The following is a 12,495-nucleotide window of genomic DNA, read 5'->3' on the forward strand; positions in this document are numbered from 1 at the left end:
TTATAATGGACAGATGATAATTAGTGTACTATTTTGAGAAGACAGATTATAATAGGAGGTGTATTATAATGGATAGATGACAATGAGTGGACAATCATTAGGGGGCGCTCACCCTGTGGTCTGTGTGGGTCCTAATAGAGAGTGATAGAGACACTAGACTGTTAAAAGACGCCGTCCTTCGGATGAGACGTAAAACCGAGGTCCTGACTCTCTGTGGTCATTAAAAATCCCAGGGCGTTTCTCTAAAAGAGTAGGGGAGTTACAGGCCAAATTTCCCCCTGGCCTTTACCAGTCATGGCCTCCTAATAACCCCCCTCTCTGAACTGGCTCCATCACTCTGCTCTCCTCCCCACTGAGAGCTGGGGTGTGGGGAGCGGACTGGAGCATCAATCAGGTGGGGGTACACACTGGTGGTGGAGGGGATCCCCATGACCTGTGAAGAGCTTTGAGGAGTGTCCAGAACAGCACTGTGTACAGTAAGTGTGAGGAATGATTATTATGATGATGGTGATGAAGATAATACACCTGTGATGAGAGCAGTGTGATCTTCTCGCCACACGGTGGCAGTGCAGTCCAATGGCTCTGATACAATATTCCTCTTGCTGCCTGTTGCTCTCTGGTCCAGGTAGTTTCGTGAGACCTGTAGGCAGATGATCGATAAGGGCGGTGCTGTCTGTCACCGGGCGCACGGCTGGTACCTGCGGGTCACGCGTGTCTGCGCACCGCGGTCTTCACGGCTGGGGGCCGTGGGGTCGTCACGGGTCACTGCGGGGCGGACCCGGCAGTAAAACTGCTTGACCTGTCCCGCACCTTCAGCACCGTCTCTGGGTCCAGTCGACATTAAGTCCCGTCAGGCCCCGGTAGGCGAGGCTGTGGGCGGGCTCACGGGTGGGCTGGCCCTGCGTGTCTCCGAGCCGTGGGAGCTGTTCAGCGGTGACCCAGCTCTATTTCCTTTCTGCGGACACGATGGACTCGCAGCGGTTCGGCTCCATGCTCCTGGTCCTGCTGTGGGCGGCAGGTAAGGGAACCGGACAAACAGAACCGAGCTGGGACACGGGTCACTGGTGTTAGAGAAGTACCGTGGAGAATCACCCCGCGAGTTTGTTCCGTGAGAATAAATAACAAGGTCTGTCTCTGTCTGAAAGCTTCAGAAACACAGCGACCGGAACCGGAGCTTCACGGTGCGAGTCGCGACCCGGTTCTGAAAGTCTTACTTTGTTCGTGTTAAAAACACGCAGAGATATAAACTCAAGCTTTTAAAAAAATCTCAGAGCGCTTCAGCGTTTTTAGACACCGGTGAGTGGAAACTACTCCATTAGAACAAATAAACCACATTCTTCTGATCTGAGCGCCGGGTGGTCGGTGCGAGGTGACCCGATCACTGACTGGACTCCTGGACTCCGATCCGGGACTCCGGGTTCCGGATAATCGCTGTAATGTGTGTTGTGTGACTGTTTCCCCACCCGGTGTCTAACACGCTGAACCGCTCTGAGGTCTTTTTTGAAAACTCGTGTTTCTTTCTCTGCGTGTTTCTAACACGAATAAGACCGGCTCGCGACTGTGTTACACTTCAAACTTACACGAAAGTGTTTCCAGAATCAGTCTGGTTTCTGAAGACTCCAGACCAGACTGGGAATAAGGGTCTCCTTTCTCTGTCTGATCTGTGTTGTGTGACAGGAGTGTGTTATACTGTCAGTAACTCCAGCTCTGTTATTGACAGGGTGCTGTGAGGTGTGTTGTGTGACAGGAGTGTGTTATACTGTCAGTGACTCCAGCTCTGTTATTGACAGGGTGCTGTGAGGTGTGTTGTGTGACAGGAGTGTGTTATACTGTCAGTAACTCCAGCTCTGTTATTGACAGGGTGCTGTGAGGTGTGTTGTGTGACAGGAGTGTGTTATACTGTCAGTGACTCCAGCTCTGTTATTGACAGGTTGCTGTGAGGTGTGTTGTGTGACAGGAGTGTGTTATACTGTCAGTAACTCCAGCTCTGTTATTGACAGGGTGCTGTGAGGTGTGTTGTGTGACAGGAGTGTGTTATACTGTCAGTGACTCCAGCTCTGTTATTGACAGGGTGCTGTGAGGTGTGTTGTGTGACAGGAGTGTGTTATACTGTCAGTAACTCCAGCTCTGTTATTGACAGGTTGCTGTACCCAGAGTATATTCCCTCCAGGCCCTGTGGTTGGAGTTGTGGGAGGCAGTGTCTGGTTCCACACAACCATCAATCCTTCTACAACACAGATACTGGCAGTAACTTGGTGGTTTGGCACCAGTTCCACATCCCCCACTGTGGTCACCTGGGTCTCTGGTACTGAAAATCCAGGCCCAGGGTACGCAGGCAGAGTCAGTGTGAACGGGTCCACTGGAGCTCTGCAGCTCAGAGGACTGACAGCTGCAGACAACGGGACCTATTCTGTCAGCATGGTCAAAACTAATCCAGCGGCAACACTGACTGGACAGGTGACACTGAACGTGTTCGGTGAGTAACTGGGACCTCACAGGGCTGGTCTTTTACAGGTGTTTGCTGGTTTTTGACAGGCATTAGATCACCATGTGTAACTACTGTGTGTCAGACCATAATAGACATTTTATATACAGAATATGTGAGTATAAAAATATATAAATATCCTCAATGAGCTGGAACTGAATGCAGCTTTGTAGGAAGAAATGCAAGCACACCATGGCAATAAGAGCCCTAAATCTAATCCTCTGACAGAATTGTCTGGTAGTTTCAAAGAGCAGAAGTGTGTTTACAGAGGCTTGTGGGTATTAAACACACACAGGGTACTGAGGGAAGCAGAAGTCAGAAGTAACACTGTCATGTCATCCTGGGATGTCAGAGAGCTGCTGGAGGATTGACATCCTTCACCACTGCTACAGGTGTGATAAAATACTGTATCTGCTTTTATAGATCAGTCTGTTCTTCTCCTGAATCTGGGTCTCATCCTCCTGAATATGAAACAATAATACTGTACCTTATTGCCTGATTTCGTTTGTTTTAAATCCAAGCAGCTATGTTTAACACCCAGAGAAACGTACAAAAACTAAATAAAGTAGTAAATATAAACATTATATTTAAAATAAATAGAACATCACATCAAAGACATCAACCCAAAGGCATTACACACCAGTCCTTCCAGGATATATACTGTATATCCATCCAGCTTATAGAGTATGTTTCCACCCCCCACAGTCACTCTGAGCCCCTATAGTGGCACAATGTCCCTCCAGTGTTGCACTAAACCATTAATCGCTCTTGTGCGTAAACCAGTACTCCCTTATTGTGAACTGGTTGAGAGGCTTTGTTCACTGTGGGATACAGGGCTTCCTCGTTTTGTTACCTCTGTTTTTGCTAAACCTCTGGTCTGTCTGGGAGCAGATTCCATGGAACACAGAAGGAAACTCCATGAGTTTGCCTAAAGGCAGCTTCTGTAAGTTCTGGTTCAGGACAGTGTTCTTGATTCCCATCTCAGTGTCCAGCAGAACACTGGTGCCGATTCTTTTTCTTCATGGGTCAGAGGTCAGGTCCCTCGTGATGAGTTCAAGAGCTGATGGAAAGGCTGCAGGAGGTGATCTCATAGGTGACCAGAGCAAGAGGAGGCTCACAGAGTTATTCATTAGGAGTGCATTCAGAATAATCTACATGTACATGTAGTGACCTGGACTGTGATCCCTCTCTCCAGGACTGTTAGGGAAATCTGGTCCCAGCAGTCAGTGGACATTCTGACCTTTCAATTTCGAAGGGCGGGGTTGGGGACATGGGGGGAGACGGGAAAGGAATGCACACCCTGAGGTTTTGGGGGCTTGTACCCCTTGAACTCCCACGTCCCATAGTGTTCTTTAGCAACTACGTGGAATGGTGTCTTTGGCCATAGAAACAGCAGCCCACAGGGGTCAGTGGTTAGTACAGTACTAAGTGGTCAGTGCTCTGGTCTCAGTGCTCTGTGGTCAGGCTTGGTGGTCAGGTCTCAGTGCTCAGTGCCCAGGTCTCAGTGCTCAGTGTTTAGGTCTCAGTGATCATGAACTACTTGCAGGCAGGTTCCTCTTCAGCAGAGTGGTGACGTGTGACTCATCAGCAGGCTGTAGCACTGAGTCCCCAGAGACAGAGACACAGCAGGGCTCCTGTGGAAGAGCAGGGTGTTGCTGCTGTTGGAATACTGTGGCAGTGGTGTGGGGGTCAGCTCTGCTGTTCCCCAGCTCCTGGGGCACCAGGCCATAAGGGCTGTCAGACAGTCCAGCCTGTTTGGAAGCTTGTAGCCAACTGACGTTCAGTGATCTCATCCAGCTGTTCCTTCGGAGAATCCAGGGTGTCGGCTTCAACAGCATGGCTGGGCAGTTTGTTCCACAGCCCCACCACCCACCACCACTACCTCCCTGTAGTTTGCACTTGTGTCCTCAGGTTCGAGTTTCCCTGTTGACTCTAAACCAGTCTGTTGTGTTGATTTCATCAGGTTCCCTTGTAGCCCCCTCTCTTCAAGAGGAGGGTCCGGGGTCTGAGTGTGGCTCTGTCTGTGTGGAGTCTGCATGCTCTCCCTGCGTTTGAGTGGGTTTCGGCCAGGGAAATTGGGATTCCTCCCACTCCTCCTGGGGACAGGCTGGCTCGATTGTCGGGGTGCTGTTGGCAGATCTGGGTTGATCTGTCCTCAGTCATGTGATCACAGTCCTGTCCTGGTAGTCTGCTCCTCTGGGATGGGCTCCGGCTTTCTGCACCCCTGACCAGGACAGCGGGTTTCTGGAAGCGGAATGGGAGACGAGCCGGTTACTGTCTGTTATGCTGTGACCCCTGTGAGTGGTGCTGGAGAAGGGGCTGCAGGCCGAGGGGAGAGGCGGGAGGAGTTGAGTGGATGATGGATCCTGCACCAGCAGGACAAAGCTGCCTGTGACCTGCAGAGGCAGGGCTGGAGAGCAGCACCTTGGCAGGGATGAGGAGAGCTGGGGTAAGAGGCAGGGGCTCCCAGCGAGAAAGACTGTCGGACAGCGGCACTGGAGAGGGCTGGGGGCCTCGGAGGTGAGAGTGAGCTGGAAAGAGGGAGAAAAAGCACAATCCAGCTGGGAATCCAGCTAGGACAGCGAGTCCCTGCTGAATCGATGCTCGGAGATTTAGGAAGAAGGCGTCTGAGAGGGTGAGTGTAAGGCCAGAGCTACTGTACCACTGCAGGCTGGAGCTCAATGTCAGAGCACTGAATCAGAGGGAAAAATGCCCTGAATGCCAGCTTACTTGCCAGATCGATGTTGGGATTGACCGCCTGACTGAAAGACAGGGGTCTTTGAGAATTGCGTCCCGACCGTGTTCTCCAGGGTTGAGAGGAGGGTGAGAGCCTGTCCGACTGTTTGGGTTGCCCAGGGCAACGTCGGGACAAGACTCCCAGCCCGAGTGTCACACTGTTGGCTTTGAAAACTGTGCTTGATAACAGGACAGATCTCAGCTTAGAAGGAGGCACACAGGCCATACTCATACACAGCTCTGATGTGCTCCAGACATGGGATCGAGAGATCTGAGCCTCCTGGGCATCAGTCACAGACCATAACTTGCTTGAGCTGTGAGAGCTTAGTGTCACTGGGATGTACAGCAGCCTGGAGAGACACACAGAACTAGTGTGAGGAAAATCACGCTGGAGACACCCCTGAGCAGTCTCTGCACTGGACACAGTCTCCACACAGAGCTGGACACAGTCTCTACACGGTGCAGGACAGGCTCAATGTGTCCACTGGCCACACTACCGCATTCACTGTAGATTCCTCACACTGTCCCCCTGTCTCTCTCTCTGACTGCAGCACCAGTGTCCACTGTGACTGTCCAGGCCAACATCACTGACCCAGTGGAGTTCAATGACACTGTGAGGCTGAGCTGCAGTGCCTCGGGTTCGGCCCCCTCGTACCGATGGCTCAATGGCTCCTCTGAGGTCACAGCTGGCCAGCGCTTCCAGCTGAGTGAGGGCAATCGGACCCTGACCATATCCAGCGTGCTGAGGTCCGATCGGGGGCCCCTGTACTGCTTTGTGTCCAACTCAATCAGCAACGCCACCAGCCAGCCCGTCTATCTCAACGTCCTGTGTGAGTCTTTCCCTGATCCTGCCTGGGAGACCTGTGATGCTCCTGCCTGCATCACACCTGGTCTCCATCTGCTTCTGCAGCTGCAGTGTCCACACTGAGTCCCAGCTGGGCTCTCTGTGTCTGTGTGCTGTGACCCAGCTGTGCTGCTGTCCACACTGAGTCCCAGCTGGGCTCTCTGTGTCTGTGTGCTGTGACCCAGCTGTGCTGCTGTCCACACTGAGTCCCAGCTGGGCTCTCTGTGTCTGTGTGCTGTGACCCAGCTGTGCTGCAGTGTCCACACTGTCCCAGCTGGGCTCTCTGTGTCTGTGTGCTGTGACCCAGCTGTGCTGCAGTGTCCACACTGAGTCCCAGCTGGGCTCTCTGTGTCTGTGTGCTGTGACCCAGCTGTGCTGCAGTGTCCACACTGAGTCCCAGCTGGACTCTCTGTGTCTGTGTGCTGTGACCCAGCTGTGCTGCAGTGTCCACACTGAGTCCCAGCTGGGCTCTCTGTGTCTGTGTGCTGTGACCCAGCTGTGCTGCTGTCCACACTGAGTCCCAGCTGGGCTCTCTGTGTCTGTGTGCTGTGACCCAGCTGTGCTGCTCTGACACTGCTGTGTGTTCTAGATGGGCCTGAGGACACCAGCCTGACGCCCCCTGGACACATGTTCCCCGCAGGCTCAGGGCTCACTCTGTCCTGCTGGGCCTGGTCCAGCCCCCCAGCGCAGTACCGCTGGAGCTGTAACGGATCGCTGACTGACAGCACCAGTCAGGAGCTGCGCTTTGTCAGCCTGCAGGAGAGAGACAGTGGGAACTACACCTGCTGGAGCCACAACAATAGAACCCTGAGATACGAGGCTGTAGGGAGGGAGATAACTGTGCTGGGTAAGTCCCCACCTCCCCACGGGCTGGGGCAACAGGGGCAACAGGGCCTGCAGCTGCACCAGAGTGATCACAGCGGAAACAGGGGCAACAGGGCCCCAGAGTGACCACAGGGGCAACAGGGCCCCAGAGTGACCACAGGGGCAACAGGGCCTGCAGGACCCAGAGTGACCACAGGGGCAACAGGGCACCAGAATGACCACAGAGTGACCAGAGGGACAGGTCACTCCAGGGCAGCAGTAGAGGGTCAGTGAGAGACGACTCTCACAGCAGATCAGCCTGTTTTTCCTCTCAGCTCTGAGGCAGGAGTCCAGACTGAGCTCAGAGCAATAGGAACAGCTCTGTGTTCATTTCTGTTTCTCCCACTTAGAAACATCAAACATCTGGGGACCAGCTGGAACATTTTTGGTAAATGTCTGTGACATCCTGACCAGAGTTTCCTGTAGTCTGTGACAAGCAAGTGTGTGTGTAAGTTCAAAGTAAAATCAGTGAAACTAGGATGAAATCACAGTACAGTAAATTGCAGCGAGATCAGGGTAAAATCAAGGTACACTGCAGTGAAGTCCATTGTGATCATGGTAAAAGCACAATATAAACATGGTAAAAGCACAGGAGCTGAAAGAGCCACTTCCTGCTCCCCAACTCGATTTCCTGTCCTGCCAGTGCTGCCCCACTGTCCCTCCAAGCACTGGGCCTGTCCCAGCCTGAGCACAGTGTCACTGGTCACTCACTGGTCACAGGTCAGAGTGGTCTGGACAGGCCTGGTTGTGTGACCCTGCGGGCGGGTGCACACAGCAGCTGGACACAGCTGGACAGTCTGCACTCCGGCTGTACTCCAGGTCAGTACACAAGGACTGTGGGACATCAGCAGGTGACCAGGCCCTCAGTGGTCTAGAACTCAGTCAGAACACAGTGAGGCCTCGTCCTCACCTCCAGAGCACCGAGACCTCAGTCATGGCCAGGAGTGACACCCCAGTCCTGCCAGACCCCTCTCTAACTCTCCTGTTCTGCCCTCAGGGCCGATATCTTCTGTCCGTGTGGGTCAGAAGGATGGCCAGACGCCAGAGCTGAATAAGACTCTGACTGTGTTCTGTGAAGTTCTTGGCTCTGGCACTGTGAGCTCCAGACAGTGGAGGAAAGAGAGCCAGACTCTGACCCCGAGCCCCAGCATCAGCTTCTCTAGTGACAACAGCACAGTGACCTTTCACCTCCTGCAGCAGTCTGATGCAGGAACCTATCAGTGCACAGCGACCAACCCTGTGAGCTCAAGGACTGGAGAGTCCTCTCATTGGACCCATCCAGAACCAGAACGAGTTAAAGGACCCAGCAGAGTCGGTCTTCAGCAGCTCAGCTGGGCAGTGTGATCCACACACACACCACCACTACTCTCTGTGTAAAGACGTGCCTCCTGTTCCCACTGCTACACTACTGAGAGCGCCCCCTCTGGAGGAGAAGGGAACTGCACAGAGCAGTGGTGGGAGTCGCCCGCTGTGTCAGAAGCAGACTCCTGACAGGAGGGTGTAGGGGTGGGCTGGTGACCTGTGACCTCCCCTGTTGCAGTGTGTGTCTGTGTGCTGAGTCTGTGTCCCTCTGTCTCTCCCTCTCTCTGCAGCTCCGCCAGGAGGAGGAGGAGGAGGGAGCTCTCTGAGCGGAGGAGCCATCGCTGGGATTGTGATCGCGGTGCTGGTGGCTGTGGGCCTCATCGCCGGACTCGTCTACTTCCTGATGACGAGACAGGGGTGAGTGTTCAGTGTGTTGATAGTTCTGATTGTAATCTTGTGAAGGGGTTTGAGAGTCGCACTGCAGCTGCAGGTGATGCTGATGGTGATGGTGATAGTGACCCGTGTTAACGATCTCCCTGGATCTCAGCCCTCTGCTCTCCTCTCCTCTCTGCTCCTCTTGACTGTCTCTTCCTGGTACCTGTGTCCTGACAGTCTGGGAGTCTCCCTCTCTCCTGGCTGGCTGTCATTTGAAACGCTGACTTATTTTTCTGTGGAACCTCTAACTTCCCTCTGAGGGTGTGTATCTTCTGCGGAGACCCCTGTCCGGACCCCAGCTGCGGACACTGCTGGACACCCGGCCCTGCTGCTGTTCAGGGCAGGGAGAGACACTGCTGTTTGTGTTCTCACATTTCCACTGTCCTCCTGGTCTAACAAGAATTGACCTGAACCACTGGACCAGCTGTCCTCCTGGTGTAACAAGACTGGACCCGAACACTGATACTGGAATAGACACTGTGTTGGAATAGACACACTGATACTGGAATAGAATACACTGATATTAGAATAGACACAGTGCTGGAACACACTGATACAGTATTAGAATAGACACAGGGATAGAATACACTGATATTAGAATAGAGACAGGGATAGAATACACTGATATTAGAATAGACACAGGGATAGAATACACTGATATTAGAATAGACACAGGGATAGAATACACTGATATTAGAATAGAGACAGGGTTCAAATACACTGATACAGGGATAGAAAGAGCTCTTGAAGAAACAGAACACAGGAATGGCTGTGGGTGAGATGAGACGAGTCAGTGATCAGTAACTCTCAGTGTCTGTCTTGTCTTTACAGGAGCAGCCCCAGGGAGACCACTAACAGTATGTGAGGCTGTTTGTCCTCCTGTCTGTCTCTCTCTCACCTGTCTCTCCTCTCCTGTCTGTCTCTCTCACACCTGTCTCTCCTCTCTTCTCTCTCTGCCTGTCTCTCTCTCACCTGTCTCTCCTCTCCCTGTCTGTCTGTCTCTCTCTCACCTGTCTCCCTCTCCTATCTGTCTGTCTGTCAGGTACAGCTGTCTGTCTGTCTCTCTCTCACCTGTCTCCCTCTCCTGCCTGCCTGTCTCTCTCTCACCTGTCTTCCTCTCCTGGTTGCCTGTCTGTCTCTCACCTGTCTCCCTCTCTCTGTGTCTGTGTTTCTCTGCCAGGCTCTGTCATGTATGAAAACTCTGAGGGGCTGAAGGATCACATGATGTACATGAACCTGCCTGCTGGTCACCAGGTCAGTCTGTCACACTGTAGCCACACTGACCACTGTCTAACTGTCCACACACCTGTCTCTCCTCTCCTGCCTGTCTCTCTCTCGCACTGTGCTCACTGTCAGCTGTCTGTCTCTCCACACACCTGCCTGTCTGCAGACGAGAGGTCTATCAGGCTCCAGCTGGTTTTGTGGTGATCATGAGATAAGAGACCCAGCCTCTCAGACAATGGGCTGAGTGTGAGCAGGTTGTTCATGAACAGAGAGAGAGGACCTTCCTGTTCCAGTCCCTTCACCACACAGCACTGATACAGCAACTTCCTCATCCCTGCGGCAGGAGAGACCAGCTGGGAGACAGAGCTGTGGACCCCAACAACCCCTCACTGAGAGCTGTGAACCCCAACACTGGGGGTACAATACTCCTTACAGAGTCAGAGCTGTGAACCCCAACAACCCCTCACTGAGAGCTGTGAACCCCAACAACCCCTCACTGAGAGCTGTGAACCCCAACAACCCCTCACTGAGAGCTGTGAACCCCAACAACCCCTCACTGAGAGCTATGAACCCCAACACTGGACGTTATTCCACAGTAGTCTGGAATAATTGTTATAACACAGTGGCTCACGAGTGTGTGACTGTGCTGCAGTCAGAGGAATAATTGTTATAACACAGTGGCTCACGAGTGTGTGACTGTATTGCAGAAGAAAGCAGCCCAGCCCAGTCCTGCAGCTCCAGAGAGCACCTACACTGTGAGTGTAACTGTGCCTTCTCTCTTCTCAATAACCCCAGCACCAGCACAGTCTGTCTGTCTGTCCCCCTGTCTGTCCCACCTAGTCTGTCTCCCTGACTGTTGTCTGTGTGTCTGTCTCACCTGGTCTCTGTCTCCCTGTCTGTCTCACCTAGTCTGTCTGTCTCACCTGGTCTCTGTCTCCCTGTCTGTCTGCACAGAGCTTACAGTTCCCAGACAACTCCACCTATGGCAACTTAAACAGGTCAGTGAGAATTCTCCTCCAATCACAGGGTTCAGAATGTTCTCCTCGTCCAATCATAGCGCTCTCTGAGATTCAAGAGATACCATGTCTAGGGTGGGTGGGGGGGTTCAGAATATATCTGCTAGCCAATAGGAAAACTGATATCCTCTCCATCCAATCAGAGTGCTCTACTTCTGTCCAATCAGAAGTCGATTAGATATACAGCATTCATTATCCAATCAGACCTTTTCTGATCGTTCGTCTGAGCATCTTCCTAATCCAAACAGAAGGTTCTTACAATATTCTTCCTATTTCTGTGAAACTGTTGTTTTTCAGGATGAGATTCTGTGCAGCATGTTCTGTCACAGGGTGTTAGTTAGTGTCTTAATTCCCCTCCCTCTGTCTCTCCTCCAGGTCCTGAAGATGGACAGTCTGTGCTCTGTCAGTGTGTCAGACAGTGCGTCTCTGACACCCAGAGCACTGAGCCACTGTGTGTGTCTGTGAGCTCCTTGTAAAAGACTGCCAGGGTAAAAGCACAGTACAGTGCAGTAAATTACAGTTATATCAGAATAAAAGTAAAGTTCAGTGAGGTAAAGCCCAGTAAAACCAAGGTAAAAGCGCAGTGCAGTAAATCACAGTGAGATCAGAGTAAAAGTACAGTGCAATGCAGTAAATCACAGTGAGTTCAGAATAAAAGAACAGTGCAGTGCAGTAAATCACAGTGAGAGCAGAGTAAAAGCACAGTGCAGTGCAGTAAATCACAGTGAGAGCAGAGTAAAAGCACAGTGCAGTGCAGTAAATCACAGTGAGAGCAGAGTAAAAGCACAGACCATTAGACCAGAGTGTTCTGGACAGGCCTGTGGCCAAACTCTAGTTCCTCCTGACACTTTATTTATATAGAGTTATAAATTTATAGGATATGTGCATGATTATTTTTGTGTCCTTAAACATTAATACCGTTTCTACTTCTGTTCGTACACAGTCTGACTCTGTGTCTGTAAACTGTACACTGTACATCAGCAGTGTTGTGAGAACAAGACAAGATGTCCACCTACATACACAAAGAACCTAATCGTGTGACCTAACCGCATTGTTTTCATGCAAGAGCACTGTAAGAGCACTTTACTTAACTGGTTCTTTTTACTTAACTGGTTCTGTTCTTTACTGCTCTGCTCCTACTGCATTCCTAGTGTACCCACATCTACTGTCTCCTCATTGTGCTTATCTTGTGTATTTTGTATTGTTCTTATTGTCGTTCTGTACAGCAGTTTGAAAAGCTACTTTTAAAGGTGTGTAGAAACCAAGAGATTCAAGCCTGAAGTGTTCATTCGTCCATCCAAGCTTTATTGTATGCATACAAGGAACCACAATAAGCACCATAATAGTTATAGTACCTATCATAGCTCAAAGGGGATATGGCTCTATGCTATATATAAGTTTCTCTACACCCTCCCCCTCCTGTCTTTGAGGTAACTTTCTCACGACACTCCAGGACTCAGACAGCGCTTAAACATCCTTTCTCAGCAGGAGTTTAGTGGAAACATTCACCATTTGGGGAAATATTCATCATTTGGGGTTCAGAACATTGGGGAAAGCATCTGTGCTTAAGCAAGGGTGCCGGTCAGAGT

The 12,495-nt window shown here is 51.5% G+C and overlaps 1 protein-coding gene across 1 annotated transcript in view; it reads left to right on the plus strand.

The window, feature by feature from the left end:
- The first annotated feature begins 28 nt into the window (after positions 1-28).
- Positions 29-12,495, plus strand: part of LOC102682610 (CEA cell adhesion molecule 5) — a 76,152-nt gene continuing 63,685 nt past the window's right edge. The window contains exons 1-2 of the mRNA XM_069185531.1: positions 29-1,018; positions 2,141-2,476. Of these exons, the coding sequence (XP_069041632.1) occupies positions 967-1,018; positions 2,141-2,476 (388 nt within the window). The 5' untranslated portion in view covers positions 29-966. The remainder of the gene's footprint in view (positions 1,019-2,140; positions 2,477-12,495) is intronic.

The sequence above is a fragment of the Lepisosteus oculatus genome, chromosome 27 (assembly GCF_040954835.1).
Source record: "Lepisosteus oculatus isolate fLepOcu1 chromosome 27, fLepOcu1.hap2, whole genome shotgun sequence".
Classification (NCBI taxonomy): Eukaryota; Metazoa; Chordata; class Actinopteri; order Semionotiformes; family Lepisosteidae; genus Lepisosteus; species Lepisosteus oculatus.